The 17,365-nt window shown below is 41.0% G+C and overlaps 1 protein-coding gene across 1 annotated transcript in view; it reads left to right on the top strand.

The window, feature by feature from the left end:
- LOC146712411 (ribonuclease inhibitor-like) overlaps positions 1 to 7,404 on the top strand; it is a 50,789-nt gene extending 43,385 nt beyond the window's left edge. Inside the window, exons 3-6 of the mRNA XM_085436444.1 lie at positions 1,032 to 1,229; positions 3,382 to 3,576; positions 5,947 to 6,120; positions 6,796 to 7,404. Of these exons, the coding sequence (XP_085292570.1) occupies positions 1,032 to 1,229; positions 3,382 to 3,576; positions 5,947 to 6,120; positions 6,796 to 6,805 (577 nt within the window). The 3' untranslated portion in view covers positions 6,806 to 7,404. The remainder of the gene's footprint in view (positions 1 to 1,031; positions 1,230 to 3,381; positions 3,577 to 5,946; positions 6,121 to 6,795) is intronic.
- The last annotated feature ends 9,961 nt before the right edge of the window (positions 7,405 to 17,365 follow it).

The raw sequence follows: 17,365 nt of genomic DNA, 5'->3' as shown, positions 1-17,365 counted from the left end.
CTCTTCCTCTTTCCTTTGTAAAGCCACTTCTGCTGCTTTCATTCATTTGGAAGTCCTGTAGCTGAGTTTGGGAGAGACTAACAGCCTCGGCAGCAGAGGGGAGAAAGGCTGTAACACCACCACTTTACTCTGTTCTACCTGTCACATCATTTTATCAGGAAACAAATATGCTCATGTTTTTACTATGTTTGTCTTGAAGATGTAAGAAGATCACATGGTGCTTTTTATTATTGTGTTGGTTTGTTTCCTGTCTCTTGGATGGAGCCCAGCTGTGCGTGGCCCCTGGGCCTGTGGTCAGAGTGTGTGCTGGATAATCCGGCCCAGGATGAGGCCAAACTGACATGGGATGAAATGTCTGTCACATAATTGAGCTTAGTGTAGTTTCATTTCTGCAAAATTTAAAAACAACCAAAACTTTGTTCTGTCTTTTCTATGTTATACTGTAGACTTTCTTTGATACTGTGTCCAAAAGGAGCAGCTTTTACTTTGAAGGGGAGGCGTCTCTGTTTCCTCTTCAGGTTGGATGATGGAAGCAAATGAGTGTGTGATGTTCTTTCAGTGTTGCACTTTGTAGACACTCCCTGAGCACTGGTCTCACAGCCAGCTGCACATAGAGACCAGTGTTGTTAGTCCAGGTCAGAAGATGACTTGTTGGAATGAAAATGAGCTTGTAGTTTGTCTGCTTTAATAATGTGACTGGAAAAAGGTGTTGGACTTCAAATATGTCCATTTCTTTCACACTTCACCTTTAAAAGTGAAGCCTTGTGGTTCCTGGAAGGAAAAACACGACTTTTTCAAGTCTTTGTCCTGTTTTTATGAGAAATGTACGACTTTAATGTGAAACATTCAGAGTTTTTTCTCTTGTTGTGTTTGTTTGAAGCTGCTTCCTGTTGGCTTCAGCTGTTTGGAGTTTCCATTTTCTAAACTTCTACATTCTGAACCTTCTTCAGCTCTGAACAGATGATGAAACACTGAATGATTTCAAGGTCACACTTTGTCTAATAAACTTACATCTTTCATTCTTTATACAGATTGGAGAGCTGTGGTTTGTCAGAGATCAGCTGTGATTATCTGGCAGCAGCACTGAAGTCCAACCCCTCCCATCTGAGACAGCTGGACCTGAGTAATGACTACTGGTCTTCGACCAACAACAACAAGCTGCAGGATTCAGGAGTGAAGCATCTGTGTGGTTTCCTGGAGAGTCCAGGATGTGGACTTGAAACTCTGAGGTCAGTCAGCATGTTTTAGTTGTGCTGAGATGAATATGATGTGAAAGTTGTGCTGACACTAAACTGCAGACATCAGGCTGATATTATACTGATCCACACTGAGGATCTTCATGGTAAAGTCTGTTTTCTTCTTCTCTGGTTTAGTCCATTGACTGCAGCAGAACAATGTTCACATTTCAAACAGTGAGACTCAACGTATGGCCCGCGGCCCACACGCGGCCTGCCCACCTTTCCTGATTCAGAGAGAGGGGACCCTGATTAACTGTGTAGTGTTCTTCCTCACAGTTCTAAGCATCAGACACAACAATGAATAATCCACAGCTGACTGTCTTTAGCAGGTCAAAGGTCACGGCACACAGCAGACAGTGGGAAATATTATAATTCTGATCATTTATCAGCACATATCCATATGTATAAAAACAAAGCTGACACTGTGAGACTTGATCAGAGGTGTGATCATCACAGCAGAGGCCTTTGTGTCAAAGTCACTGAGGATCAAACAGAAACACATGAAGCAGATTTTCCTGTTCTGGCTTTTTATAGCAGATAACCTTCAAAATATTCTGCAGTCCATCAAAAACTGAAGCAAACCATGAATCAACATGTGAACATGAGCTGATGCTGCTGAAGTGAAGCAAAGTTACAGAGGTTTGATTACAGACACAGCTGAGAGTTTGTAATCTGTCATCATTTTAAAAGGTTTACATTTCTTCAGTATTGAACAGCAGAAATGAGGCTTTGTTTTCGGAGGCCGACAGCAGTGAACACAACAGCAGACTGGTGCGTAATAAGCAGTGAATAATGCAGGAAACAGATTTTTGAAGGTAAACTGTTCTTGAAGTACACTGAGAGAGAGCTGTGCAGGAAGTAAATGTCAAAGTCAGAGAGAATTCATGACGATGTTCATCAAACGTAAAGCGTAGTTTGGATCTTCTTCTGCTGCTGCTTCAGTCAGTTTTGGTTGGAGACAGATGAAACCTGCAGCTTCAGGATCTGTGAGCTGTCCACTTTCAGCCCCGACGGCGTGTCCGTGTACGTGCCGTCGAGTGAACGATCCACGCTCTGTGTTTCCATCTTTGTGTGTTTAGCTGCTCTCATTTACTGTTTTATCTGTTTGCTTGTTGTTGAAATACTTTTGGGAGCTTTAACCTGAGATTCTGGCAAAATACATTTATATTAAAAATCGATTCAGGATTGAATGAATCAACATCGCTTTATTCAAATTAAAACCATTTAAATAGGAAAATCCATTTTTTTACAGCTGCCTCTAATGCTGGGTAATGTCAGCTGGTCCATGTGCAGCTGGCTGTGAGGCTCAGGGAGCGTCTACAAAGTGCAACACTGAAAGAACATCATCCATAAATATTGAGTAATAACTGGACTCTCATACAGCGAGACTCAAACGCCTTTAAACATCAGCTTATCCTGCTGATCCAAGTCCAACACTGAGTTTGTAAAAACGTGTTTGTCAATCATTTTGTTTGGTTTCTGAGGAAAAAGATTCAATAAGTTGCTGCTAATACACAACATTTCATCATATTTCCTCATAACCCTCTTTTGTCTGACCATTTGATCCCATTTGAATTTGCAATAAAGGATCCACAGAGTTTGGTGACAATAATGACAGTAGATGTTTGTGTGAAAGTGCTGGAAGCAAATGAGTGTGTGATGTTCTTTCAGTGTTGCACTTTGTAGACGCTCCCTGAGCACTGGTCTCACAGCCAGCTGCACATAGAGACCAGTGTTGTTAGTCCAGGTCAGAAGATGACTTGTTGGAATGAAAATGAGCTTGTAGTTTGTCTGCTTTAATAATGTGACTGGAAAAAGGTGTTGGACTTCAAATATGTCCATTTCTTTCACACTTCACCTTTAAAAGTGAAGCCTTGTGGTTCCTGGAAGGAAAAACACGACTTTTTCAAGTCTTTGTCCTGTTTTTATGATAAATGTACGACTTTAATGTGAAACATTCAGAGTTTTTTCTCTTGTTGTGTTTGTTTGAAGCTGCTTCCAGTTGGCTTCAGCTGTTTGGAGTTTCCATTTTCTAAACTTCTACATTCTGAACCTTCTTCAGCTCTGAACAGATGATGAAACACTGAATGATTTCAAGCTCACACTTTGTCTAATAAACTTACATCTTTCATTCTTTATACAGATTGATGGACTGTGGTTTGTCAGAGATCAGCTGTGATTATCTGGCAGCAGCACTGAAGTCCAACCCCTCCCATCTGAGAGAGCTGGACCTGAGTAATGACTACAGGTGTTCAATTAACAACAAGCTGCAGGATTCAGGAGTGAAGCATCTGTGTGGTTTCCTGGAGAGTCCAGGATGTGGACTTGAAACTCTGAGGTCAGTCAGCATGTTTTAGTTGTGCTGAGATGAATATGATGTGAAAGTTGTGCTGACACTAAACTGCAGACATCAGGCTGATATTATACTGATCCACACTGAGGATCTTCATGGTAAAGTCTGTTTTCTTCTTCTCTGGTTTAGTCCATTGACTGCAGCAGAACAATGTTCACATTTCAAACCTTCAAAGAAGAAGAAAAATCCTCCACTGGATAATTCACTGTGAAACTCTCCAACTCTTCATTCCACCTTAAAGTCTGTCTGACACTGAAATCCAAAGCAAAATGTGCGTTTGCTTTACAGACAGCAGTCCAACACAAACATACACACATCATCCAAAACACAGTCCAACATCCAAATCTCCTCCACTGCCAGCATGAATGATGGGAAAGAGAAGGAGGAACACTCTGACATTCAGGGTTAGAATGAGTTTCATGAAGCAGACTGTGAAGATCAAAGCTGCATTAGAAAGCTTACATGAATGAATGAGTGGACAGAAGTGGACAGAGATCATCTGAAGCACTTCAAAGGCTTTAAATCAGCACATTTCTCTTTATTCTTTATCAACTTTGTTAGTTTCTCTCAGTTTTCTGTGGAATGAAGCTAACAGCAGGCTAATAAGATGCTGACCAATAGGTTTCTATTAAAGGTTGTAATTTGTATATGAAAAAGTGCTTTGGCTCAGCAGGGATCAGCTTACAGGTAGAATACAGCTGCTGGATGGGATTAGCATGTCATAGCTATCTACCAAACTGCTAACTGGGGGATTTCAGGCCATCTATGGATCATTTTTGCTAACTGTTTATTCAGCTTAGGCTCACAGGGCTGCAGCCTGTGCCCTAGCTGTCATAGGGCAAGAGGCGTGGTCCACCTGCACAGGTGAGCAGTCCATCACAGGGCCAACAGAGAGAGACAGAGAAGCATTCTCTCACATCCACACCTACAGCCAATTTAGAAGCACCAATGAACCTAAGCAGCATTTCATTGGACTGTGGGAGAACATCCAACCTCCACAGAAAGGCCAACAAGCTTCAACCTACAACCTTCTTGCTTTAAGGCACTAGTGCGAACCACTTTTCCCCATTTCAGCCCAAATCCTGCATCTTCCTGTTTCTGACTCCAGGCCAGCTCCACTAACACTTTCTCATCAGACACTGCCACCTAGTGGAGGAAGTCTTAGTTCCATTTGAAGCTTCAGATTACAGTTAGTTCCTTTACAAAGAGGTGGAGGTGGTGGGGCCACAGCACCATCATCACTGAGTGCCATAGGACACTTAACCTTTGTTTCCATATGCTGGGAACTTCCTGTTGTTCCAAGGAGGACTGGAAAATGTGTGAAAATCTCCCAGTCAGTTCCTCACAGCACACTTCAATCATTTCCCTCCCACAGCATCAGGACCAGGGCTTTTTCTCTCTTTGGTCCCACTAAGAGATTTCCACACAAACACCTCATCAGTGGGACTCTCAGAGCTACCAACCCTTTGCTACAATCACAAAGCTCTTCATTGAAATCAATGATATCAAAGCTGGAATCAAATGAGTCCAAGTCTTCTGCTGATTCAGCATCACATTCATCTTTGCTCCTTGTTCTGCATCCCCACCATGGACTTCATTCCTTTCCAAGCCAGCCTTGAGTGTCCTTTATTCAGCTCATCCTCTGCTTTACTTTTACACCTGATTTTAGCTGCTTTATCTCTCTTTCAACAAGTTTCTGTGCCTCAATCTTTTTCTTCTCTCCCTCATAACAAGACAGCTTCTTCTGCCTGAGAACATGTTGGAGTGATTTACTAATCCAGGGCTGCTTATTGGGGAAAATACTTCCTGTTTTAAAAGTAATCCCCATTTTTCCCAGAAAGAAATGCAAGTAGAAATCGATGATCTAAGTGAGAACACGAGCCTTTAAAAAGTCCCAGTGGGTGCAGTCAAAGCAGTCCCTCAGTCCCAGTATAGAGTCTTTGGTCCAGACTGGAACAACTGTGTGCCCAGTTTGAGCTCTCTTCAGTCCTGTGACCTGACAGACCCAGAGGGGCCATCACATCACATTTAGAAGCTCCCCTAATGGAGCCACAACACATGTCCAACACTTAGTCTGTCTTGTTGGACCAACTGGAAGAAATGATTCAAGGACTTAGTCACAGAACAGAGTTTCAAATCTCCAAAATCCAACTGGCTGCATCAGGACATATAGTCTGAAACTCTGCACAGTTTCCTGTTTGAAGCTGCTTCCTGTTGGCTTCAGCTGTTTGGAGTTTCCATTTTCTAAACTTCTACATTCTGAACCTTCTTCAGCTCTGAACAGATGATGAAACACTGAATGATTTCAAGCTCACACTTTGTCTAATAAACTTACATCTTTCATTCTTTATACAGATTGTGGGACTGTGGTTTGTCAAAGATCAGCTGTGATTATCTGGCAGCAGCACTGAAGTCCAACCCCTCCCATCTGAGACAGCTGGAGCTGTACTACAACAACCTGAAGGATCCAGATGTGAAGCAGCTGTCTGATCTTCAGCAGAGTCCAGACTACAGACTGGAGACTCTGCTGTAAGTAGAGTGATGGAGTGAGTGGGTGGTGCTGTCAGCAGTATTGTACTAAACACAGTCAGTATGAAACAAAGATCCAGTGTTTCCTGTAAAGCTGCAGCTTCTCAGTGAAGCTGTGAGAGGAGAATGGTGACAGGCTTCAGGATTGGACACAAACACTTCCTGTTTCTGACCTTTATGGTCACCATAGTAACAGCTGACACGCTCTGATCAAACGCTGTCAACAGCCAATCAGCTCTCTGAACAAAGCAGCACGCAGACCAATGACTGCATTCATTTCCAAGTTTAAAGCAGTGAAGAACACAGTCTGTAGGTGAGGAAGAATTTAGTGAGAGCAGATGTTTGGATGGAATTCCTCCAGTTAACAGCTGGAACCGTCCATCTGGATTGTTGGGCTTGTTGTTGGGGTTCCTACAGAGCTCAGAGTGGACACACCAAGGTTCTTCTAATGAATGAAAGTCCAAACTCAAACTAGGAGGGAAAAACATTTTCATCAACTTCAATAAAAATCCAAAGATTAGAAAAAGTGAAGCAACAATGAGTCCTAGTACAGTCCCAGCACTGAAGTCCCTGCTGCTCTTTATACTGGATGTGCTGCATCACTGACTGACAGCTGATGAAGAGTCTCTGGAAACACTCGTTTATCTCCTCTGCTCTTCCTTCTTCTCTCTGCAGGTGGGGCTGATGATGGTAAACAGGACGGTGTGTGTGCTGAGAGAGGAGGAGCTGTGTCCTGATGATCCAGAGAGGTTGAAGCAGCAGCAGCTTGTGTGTAGAGACGCTCTGACTGGGCCATGTTACTGGGAGGTGGAGAGGAGAGCTTCATCCAGCAGTGACTGACAGAGGAATGAGAAGAAGTGCAGATGACTGTCAGTGCTGCAGAGTGAACTGCTCTGAGAACAGCTCCACTGTCAGACACAATGTAGAGTCCAGCATCATCCCTGTGTGTCCCTCTGGATCTGACAGAGGATCATCAGTGTATCTGGACTGCTCTGCTGCTGCTCTGTCCTTCTACAGTCTCTGCACAGTCTCTGTCTGACTCTGGCTTCAGACCCTCCTGGATCAAACTCACCTGGAAAGACTTTCAAACATCACTCAATAGATTTGAATACAGAATATATTTGATATATACTGTAGATGTACTGTAGAGTTGCAGTTTGTCACTTGTAAATACAGTCTGTGAGCAGCTGTGAGCTGAAAGATCTTTCTAGAAACACGAAATGTTTTCACTCTTCTGTTGCTTTTTCATATATTTCCACAACATTAATATTGATCCCACCTGTCTCACCTGTTTCATGCTTTTATACATAATAACAGGACACGTGTGATCTGAGCGCTGCTGTGGTTGCTGTGCTGCACGTCTTCATTTAGATAACAGAGACATCTAGTGGTTCAGAGGGAGAACTGCAGGAGGTGGAGCTGTGTTTTAGCATGGAAAACTTTTTATCTTTTAGGCGCAGATACAAATATGACAAGTATCAGTGTGAGATACAAAAGGTCACATCAGTCAGCAGAGGGAACAGTGATCACACAGCAATGTAAGAATAGAAACATAACAGTGAATCTGGACATGTATACAGATGGAAGCAAACAAACAGGATGTAACACTACATTAAAGCCACAAATGAATCATCAGAGCTGAGGAGGTGATTGAGAAACAGGTTTACCTTTTAGGTGACATGAATGAGTTGATGGGAAGTTATGAACTGTTTCTGAGAGACAAATAACACCAGGATCCTTTTCTAAGTAGCTGACAGCTTGTAACTGTGCAGGGGCGGGTCTAGTAAAGTTTTGCCGACCTAAACCAGGGGGTTTAGAGCATCATAGAGTTTTTGTGGTTTGTTTTCTTTAAGTCATTTCACAGATTTTCTCTATAATTTCAATTCCTTGAATAAAACAACAAACTTAGGGGATGATTTTGTAATCCGACTTTATGTAGGAAAGATTTGACTAAACGTAAAACAATTTTCCAACTCAGTCGTCATTCTTATCTTGTGAAATCAAACCAAACGTTCTGTTGTCTCTGAATCAGGGATTGATGAAATCTTTGGTTGCATCCATTTATGAACATGTTCTCATTCATATTAAATCGTAGTCTAAGTCCTTCTTTAGAGGGATAAATGTCATTCATTATCTTCAAATGTGTTTCTGTTGTTTTGGGGGGAAGTTTGAAGTCCATTGTTCAAAGTCTGTTAATGAAACTTTATGAAGTTTATGTAGGATGTTTTTCCTATTTTGTATTTGTTTGAATTATGATGTATTTCTGACTCTTGCTGCCATGATGCCAGGTCTCTCTTGAAAACAACATTTTTAATCTCAATTAAATTTTCACCTGGAGAAATAAAGATGATAATAATAATTTTGTCTTCAGGGAATCATTTCTCTGTAAAACAGCTTCTTCTGAAACTCTTGTTACATTTCTTGTTTATTGTTTGCTGGTTTTAGAAAAATGTCATCGTCTCTGTGTGAACTTAAACTCTACATGTGGTGTCAGCTATAAACGAGCTCTAGAGTCTAATAACGATGCTTTTATTATTGTCTGGTATCCAACCTAACCCTGGGCCTCTGGCTGAATGTGAAACACCAGCAGATGTTAAAAACTGTCTGGGTTACACGTGCATCACGTCGTGTGCTTCCTGACATGGATATGATTGGAATCTGGGCTGTTCAAGCGGTGCTGGTATCATTGTTGTTTCTGAGACTTTCCAAATCTTTACTGGATAAAAACGTAGCAACTGATGGATTTAACATTTAGCACTCAGACTGTCCCAGAAAAGGCGGAGGTCTGGAAGTTTATGTGAAGGTCTGTCTTGCTGCTCAAGTCTTGTTCTCTCCATCTGCACCTCAGCCATTTGAAATCTTGGCCTTAACTATTGATCTGTTTGGAAATCAGACTGTTGTTGGCTGCTATCAGCCTCCACCTGCTTCCCCCAGCACATCACCGTCTCTGGTTCAACTTTTATCTGAGCTGCATTTTAATGACGTCTTTCAGATGGATGATTTTCATTGGGACTGGCTTTCTTCTGTGTCTGATGATTTTAAGGCACACTGCTTGTTTTTAAAACACCCAGATAAATCTGCTCTTATTGCCCTTTTTTAACTAATATGCTGCGTAAGTTTTCCACATCTGCAGTTTTTGCCAACGACCTGAGTGATCACTGCATAGTTGGTGCTGTGAGAAACACTAAAATCTCACGCTCCGAGCCCGCATCAGTTTGAACTGGGGTCGTATTAAACAGGCTGACAATGTCAGTTTGGGAACATTTACAGGAGAGTTGTGTCTACTTTGTGGACAGACACGCCCCTTTTTGCCAGGTCAGGGTGAAAGGTCGGGACAGGCCTGGTTTGGTTCAGTACCGGCCGATCTCCTACATGAGAGAAACCAGGCCTGGGCAGGAAGTCTGGCTCTGATGCTGATTGGCTACGTTTTCATTAGCTGTGTAATCGGATTACTGCCTCCATCATCAAGATGTAACTATTTTTTACTTTAACGACTGACAGTCCAAACGACCGTAGGAGGTTTTGGCAAACTATAAAGTGTCTCTGCCAGCTGTGACTCCTCAGAGCTTCCTCCTCACTTAAATATCGACTCCACTCCTGTGTCACACAAAACTGAAATGTTGCTTTAACAAACACTTTGTTGCTTCTTGTTCTTTGTTCAGCACAGTATCTGATGGTAAACCTCTTGCACACAACTCTGCTCGTAGTTCCTGCTTACTGATACCTTTTCCTTCACACCTGTCACAGTAGAAGAGGTTTGTAAGGCTTTGAATAGCCCCAACACCAGAAACTCGTCCTCACAATCGTTCTCCTTCCTTCTTGCACTTGGCTGCAAATATCATAGCTGAGCCAGTGTCTTATAGTTTTAATGTTTCTCTACAACAGAAGGCTTTACCACAGATGTGGAAGTGTGCCTCTGTACTCCCCCACTGAAAGCTGGTGATTCTTCAACATTTAGTAATTACAGGCCAATTTCCAAACTCTGTGTCTTATCTAAGGTTCTTCAAAGGCTGGTAAATAATCAACTTCAAAGTTATCTGGATGAAAATAGGATTTTATCTCCCTTCCAGTCTGGTTTTAGGAAACTGCACAGTACTGGAACTGCTTCGATAAAAGTTCTCAAAGACGTCTATGAAGCGCTGGATGCAAAGAACTACTGTGCAGCTCTTTTTATTGATCTATCAAAGTCTTTGACACTGTTGACCACAACAAAAACTCTTCTGGCACAACTTCACCTACTTCCAAGCTGCGTGGAGAGGATGAGGATCTAACAGCACAGGAACTCCAGCAACACTCAGCAGCAGCTGCTCCCAGTCCCTTGGTTTATGAGCTGAGCTGCTGACCACAGCATTTTATGTCATAGATTACTGGAAATAGGCCTTTCAGACCGAGCAGCTGGCTGCTTCTCTAATGTTCTTTTGGACATCAGCAGTGCGTTCAGCTCAATGGTCTCTCTTCAGCTTTTTAAATGTCACTAAACGAGTGCACAGGGTTCTGTCCTGGGCTACTTATGTCAACGGTGTGGCACAAAATCTAGATGCATCTGTTCATTTTATACCATCAACATAGTTTTCAAACCATTACAGCAGCTGTTGATAGTATTCAGTCTCAGCTGGCTCAGACTGGCTTTAAATGTAGAAAAAACCAAAGTCATGTTGTTCACAAACAGAAAGAGGGTCCGGCTTTATTTCCTTCTCCTGTATCTGCTCAAAGTATTTCTATTGAAACTGTGGCCTCGTACACATACCTCGGTATTGTGCTTGATGACAGTCGTTCCTATAAGCCACACATTGAACATCTAATAAAGACACTGAGGCTGAAGTTGGGCTTCTCTTCCAGGAACAGATCATGTTTCACAGGAAAAAGCTTGTTGCTGCCACCTTTTTTTTACCTGCCCTGGATTACAGTGACATGATTTATATGAATGACTCTGCTCGCTCTCTTCATCTGTTGGATTTTGTCCATCATGGGGCATTAAGATTTATAACTGTCTGTAAACCTTTAACACACCACTGTACTCTGTGTTCTCTGGTTAACTGGTCCTCATTGGTCTTACACAGGATGGTCCATTAGTATCATTTTATCTATCAATCTGTTTCTGGGTTACTGCCTCCTATTCATCAGAGTACATGTTAGGCAAACAGTTTAGTCACAGCCTGCAGTCTCAGGACATCATTACATTCACTGTTCCATCAGTTCATGCAGAGCTTGGGAAGAAGGCGTTCTCCTTTTCTGCTCCGTCTTCATGGAAAACATAACCGAAGGATTTAAGGCTCTCCGTTGATTTCACTTGCAGACTTCAAAAGACGTACACATGTTTTTGTGAAACCATCTCTGGGAACTTGTTCTTGTTTTTAATGTGACTGAGTACATTACACAAACTTTTCTCTTATTGTTGTAATTTTAATATGTTTGTGTGGAACAGGTCTCTCTTGTAAATGAGACATTGAGTCTCAATGAGCCGACCTGTATAAATAAAGCTTCAATTACAAAGTCCTTTGTTTAAAAGTTCCTTCAGCTGCCAGTGGGACGTGCTGTGGCTCTATCGGTTGCTGAGCCTTTATATTGTTAGTTAGAAACTACAAATATAATGGCTCACTGTATTTCAGAATCAGAGAAACTTTATTAATCCAGGAGGGAAACTGAGTTGTCATAGCAGCAAATATACAAGAAACAACAAGCACTCATATAAAGTGAGTGTAGAAACAGTTATGATAGATAAATATTCAGAGAAATAGAGAAATAGAAAAATATAGGTATAAATTGTTACGAAATCAGTTTTACCCCGGTTCTTTTATTCGTCGAGGCATCCAGAGACGGCACCAGAACTCAGTAGTTATTTCACAAAACCTTTATTCATCTTCATTTAAGAATAAGAATCTTTACTCTTTAATGTCACAAATTCCTCTTTGTATGTAACATAACAACATACATGATACAGCTGCAGCAACTGAGGCGAGGAGAGAGGCAGCAACAAGAAAACTGGAAGAAGGAGACCAACAACACCACCTGTGGAAATCTTTCCCCAATCAAGCGTCATCATATCAGCATTTCATCAAAAGCACACATGCTCCGACCTGACAATGCAGAGCTGTGGCAAAATCATTGAAATCATTTATGAAACAAATGAGTGCATCCAAAATAAGAGTGGAGCTGCAATGAAAGAGAAGTGAACTTTCTTCAGTCAACACAAAGTTTTCCCTGACAGGTGACATTTAATTAAAGTGACTTTATCACCACACACACATTCAGAGGCAGTCTACAGGAGCAGAGCTGCAGCTATTCAGCAAATGTCTCCCTGCAATCCTCACTGCAACACCTACATGTGAAAATGAAACCACCTCTACTGTTCACACATGAAACGTCGTGTGAAGAACCAGTTTTCCTCAGATCTCTGTTTTAGTAACTCTGAAGTCTGAACTTTGGATTTTTGCATCCTGTTTGTACTGATAACTGTCAGTGGATGATTTTGATCCCAAAGAAATCTTTAACACACATGTAGTGATGGGACGTGTTACTGAAACAATGGTTAGGAAACAGAAATCGCCTGAGAATCTGCTCATGTTTAAGATTTCTTCTTTACAAACATTTTCTATGGCTGTTCCCAGTATGACCAGTGACACAAAGCATGGGAAATGGGGATTAGTTCATTCAGACAAATACACTTTTTAAAATGTAAAAATAAAGAAATGAATCAATAAAATAAAAGAAAGAAATAAAAAATAAGGGTCTGAGGCGTCTGTCTCACTGTATCCATGGCAACAATTTACTTTCTGTTCCTTCATATCAGAACCACATCTTTGAAATCAAAACATTTAAGATTCAAATTCAACCACAGATGTGTTCAATTAGATATTAAATGAAGCAGTGCAATGTTTTTATCACTATCCAAGTTTGAACTCTAAGTGGAAGATTTAAAAAAGCAACACACACACACACACACACACACACACACACACACAGTATGCAGACATGATTTAGGTGATGATAACATAACGACTGCACAGACCCGTGGGATGATTCATGTCCTTTTTCTTACTCTATTCAATGATGAACTTCTTGCTTCAGGACCTTCTTGATGAATTTGTTTTCTAATCCACAGTTTTCTACCTGATCTGTGTGTTTGAAGTAAAATGTGTTGCTTCAAATGTAAAAGTTAAACAGACAGAAAGCATCAACGTGGACTTCAATCAGTGTTTTGTGTTCATACAGGTCAGCTGTTGCACACAGAGCTCCTGGATTTACACTGTGCCCTGGTTCCTGTGTTTCTGTATGTAGTTTAGTCTAAAGTGGATCCTCCTCATGTACAGACTGAATTATCTGTTCAACAATCAGCATTTCTGATTCATGGATTTCATTTGTCTTTGCTAGTTTTGACTGAGATTTCAACATATCTGTGGTGGCATCTGTTCAGTGTTATGGAAGTTTTACAGCACTAATCTCACTTCACTGCTTTCTTTCATTTGTGCAACATCTCTAAAGTTAGAAATATCCTGTCTCAGAGTGACGCTGAAAAACTAGTTCATGCATTTATTACTTCCAGGCTGGACGACTGTAATTCATTATTTTCAGGATGTCCTAAAAACTCGCTGAAAAGCCTTCAACTGATCCAAAATGCTGCAGCAAGAGTCCTGACAGGGACTAGAAAGAGAGAGCAGATTTCTCCTGTTTTGGCTTCCTGTTAAATCCAGAATTCAAAATCCTGCTCCTCACATACAAGGTCTTAAATAATCAGGCCCCATCTTATCTTAATGACCTTGTAGTACCATATCACCCTATTAGAGCACTTCGCTCTCGCTCTGCAGGCCTACTTGTTGTTCCTAGAGTATTTAAAAGTAGAATGGGAGGCAGAGCCTTCAGTTTTCAGGCCCCTCTTCTGTGGAACCAGCTTCCAGTTTGGATTCAGGAGACAGACACTATCTCTACTTTCAAGATTAGGCTTAAAACTTTCCTTTTTGCTAAAGCATATAGTTAGGGCTGGACCAGGTGACCCTGAATCCTCCCTTAGTTATGCTGCAATAGATGTAGGCTGCCGGGGGATTCCCATGATGCATTGAGTTTTTCCTTTCCAGTCTCCTTTCTCACTCACTATATATTAATAGACCTCTCTGCATTGAATCATATCTGTTATTAACCTCTGTCTCTCTTCCACAGCATGTCTTTATCCTGTCTTCCTTCTCTCACCCCAACCGGTCGCAGCAGATGGCCCCGCCCCTCCCTGAGCCTGGTTCTGCCGGAGGTTTCTTCCTGTTAAAAGGGAGTTTTTCCTTCCCACTGTCGTCATAGTGCTGCTCATAGGGGGTCATATGATTGTAATTTTTTTTCTATGTATCTACTGTACAATATAAAGCGCCTTGAGGCGACTGCTGTTGTGATTTGGTGCTGTATAAATAAAATTGAATTGAATTGAATTGAAGAATTTTATAATGAACTATTTACAGGTGTATACAGACGGGTCGAAAGATCCCAAACCTGAAGCAACAAGTGTAGCAGTGGTAATTCTGCAGTTAAGGCTCAAGATTGCAAAAACAACATCAAATCTTCTGAGTATATATGCAGTTGAGTTATATGTCACACTGTTGGCTTTAGAATGGGTGGAAGACAGCAGAATTTCAAAAGTAATAATATGTAGTGATTCATTGTCAGCATTGAAAGTAAATTTGTATGACGTCCTTTTGCTCATCATAGAGTGTCTGAAGAAAATAAACATATAGTGATAATGTGGACTCTGGCTCACAGAGGTATTGTGGGTAATGAAAGAGCAGATTGGCTAAAGCAGCTGTTAAAAAAGTAGACATAGATGTGCAGATACCATTGTTGAAATCTGAGGGAAAAGAATAGTTTGGCCACAAAGTAAGAACTTCTGGAGAATGGCATGGGATAATGGAACAAAAGGGAGACATGGGTACAAAACACAATAGAAGTTAAGAGGAGTAGTGGGTTAAATAGGCAGCAGGAGAATACAAACAGGTCATTGCTTTCTGAATGGTTCTCTTTTTATGATGGGGAAACATCCGACTGGGTTATGTGATGCTGTAATGCTATGGAGACGGTTGAACATGTGGTTATTAGTTGAAGTATAGAAGTCAAAGGAGAGTGTTGAGGGTGGGAACTGGTGGTGAAATGAAACTTACGTTTGGAAAAAGTGGTTAATCAGTTAAGTCCTGATGAGGTGAAAGGAGTGGTTTTTCATTTTTGAGAAATACTGATGTCATCAAGAGGATCTGAGGATCTGGAGGAGAAGTAAGAGTAAAAGCCAGGAGATGGCAGTAGTGCAACATCTTTGGATGCAAGCTGCTGTTAAAAATGACAGAAGAAGAAGTTTGCTTGATCGTTCCTCAGCTCGTCTGTGTGAAGCTGAGTGTAAAGAGGCTCCTGCTGTCAGAGAAACACTCTGACTGTTTCACAGAGTCAGACATGTTCAGACTCAATCTCAGTCAGAAACTCAGCATCACATTGATGAAGCTGCAGATTCATTGAGGTTAATTTCTGATTAATTTCTTTGCTGCCAGCTGAAATTTAAATGTAATTTAAAAGAAGGATTGAAGGTTATTGAACCCAAAGATTTCACATGAACGTGTATGAATTGTATGATATGTCTCTTCTATTTTTCCATGATCATATTTTGATGTTGATTGTGATTGGTTTCATTTGTTTCTTCATTGGTTGTAGTGTTTTAATGTTTAGATTGTCTTTTGTTCCATGTTGTAATTGTGTATAAAGTTTGATTTGAATGACAGTTACACTCAAATGGTTTCAGTGTTGCTGTGTTGAGTGTTTGCATGTTTAATGTTTGTATGGAAGACACAGAAAGACATGTGACTAAAGAAATCTGTGCTAGAGGGACTTTAAAAAATAAATAAATAGTAGAAAACAAAACAGATGTTGAATTCTTTAGAGAATTTTCTAAAAATCTTTTTCTTTCTAAACAGAAATGTTTGACATGGAAGCTGTTTCTACAGGATCCTGATGGACACTCAGAGGTTTAGAAAATGTTCTCATTAGTTGTTTACTGCAGAAAATCAACCGATGTGAACCAAAACTACAGAAATGCACAAGTGGTGTGTGAGACTAGAAATGATAGAATCAGTGCTGCTGATTTCATTACTCTGAACTTTTAAAGGCAGGTTTTGTATCTGAGAGCAGGGACACTTGCTGTGTTCAGTGACTGTAAGTTCAGGCTACCCTTGATTTAGTTGCTAGATGTTTTTAAACTGTGTTTATTTTATAAGGCTCATTAAAAGCCATCTGAACTAGAGATGGACCGAGCCGATGTTGCATATCGGTATCAGTCCGATACTGACCTAAATTACTGGGTCGGATATAAGTAATAAATAAAAAAAGATGTAATCCGATCTACTAAATATCACAAAAGCTCCTCAGAAAACTTGCGACATGGCGTAACCCAACACATGACCACATAGGAGCAGTATGTGTCACGTGATAGAGCGGCTGTGGTGTGCGAGACCTGTCGGCGGTCTGGTGGAGCATTTGGAGCCTCGCGACGTGCTTCCAAACCGGCCGACGTGGTTTCTTACGGACTCATCTCAGACCCAAGACTTTGAAGGCTCGCCGGCTGTAAATCGTCTGTAATGAGACGCTTTGCATGTCTGAGCTGAAGTTTGTTATCAGTGTTTAAAAAGGCTGCATCTCTGATGGTTGGCATTAGATCAGTGCCTATGGAATTGGCACCTTGCACATTTGGAAAGGAACCAAGACTGAATTATATACACAGGTTTTAGAGCAACATGTGCTCCCATGGAGATGATGTCTTTTACATGTTTATGAAGGATGTTGCTAAGCTGCACACTACAGCAGGGCTTTGTAGTGGAAGACCGCAAGTTCTGCACCAGATATTTGATGATATTTGTGACATCACGAGAGGAAAAGCTGCAGGACTGTTGAGCAGCTCTGTCCCTTATATCAGACAAAAATGGGACAACGATGCTCTCCGAAAAGTCCAGCACCTGGGGCCCGTTCTTCGTAGGATCCAGGTTGAAGACTCACCTGTTCTCAGCTGCATTTGAATAAAGCACCAAATCCACACTTTAAGCTTAAATTTCAAAACTTACATTTAACTACTGATTTTATCTACTGTTCTGATTTTATCTGTTTTGATTTTATATACTGTTTTGTTTGTTTGTTTGTTAATTAGTTAGTTAGTTTATTTGCTTGTTTTAATCAATTTTAAATCATGCTTTTTATTTGTTCTTGTTTCTAATGTCTCTGTAAAGCACTTTGAATC

This window comes from Copadichromis virginalis, linkage group LG3, assembly GCF_057382275.1.
Source record: "Copadichromis virginalis isolate Kocher_CV1m ecotype Utaka linkage group LG3, C_Virginalis_male_GT1.1, whole genome shotgun sequence".
Classification (NCBI taxonomy): domain Eukaryota; kingdom Metazoa; phylum Chordata; class Actinopteri; order Cichliformes; family Cichlidae; genus Copadichromis; species Copadichromis virginalis.
This window is presented reverse-complemented; position numbering and strand designations above follow the sequence as displayed.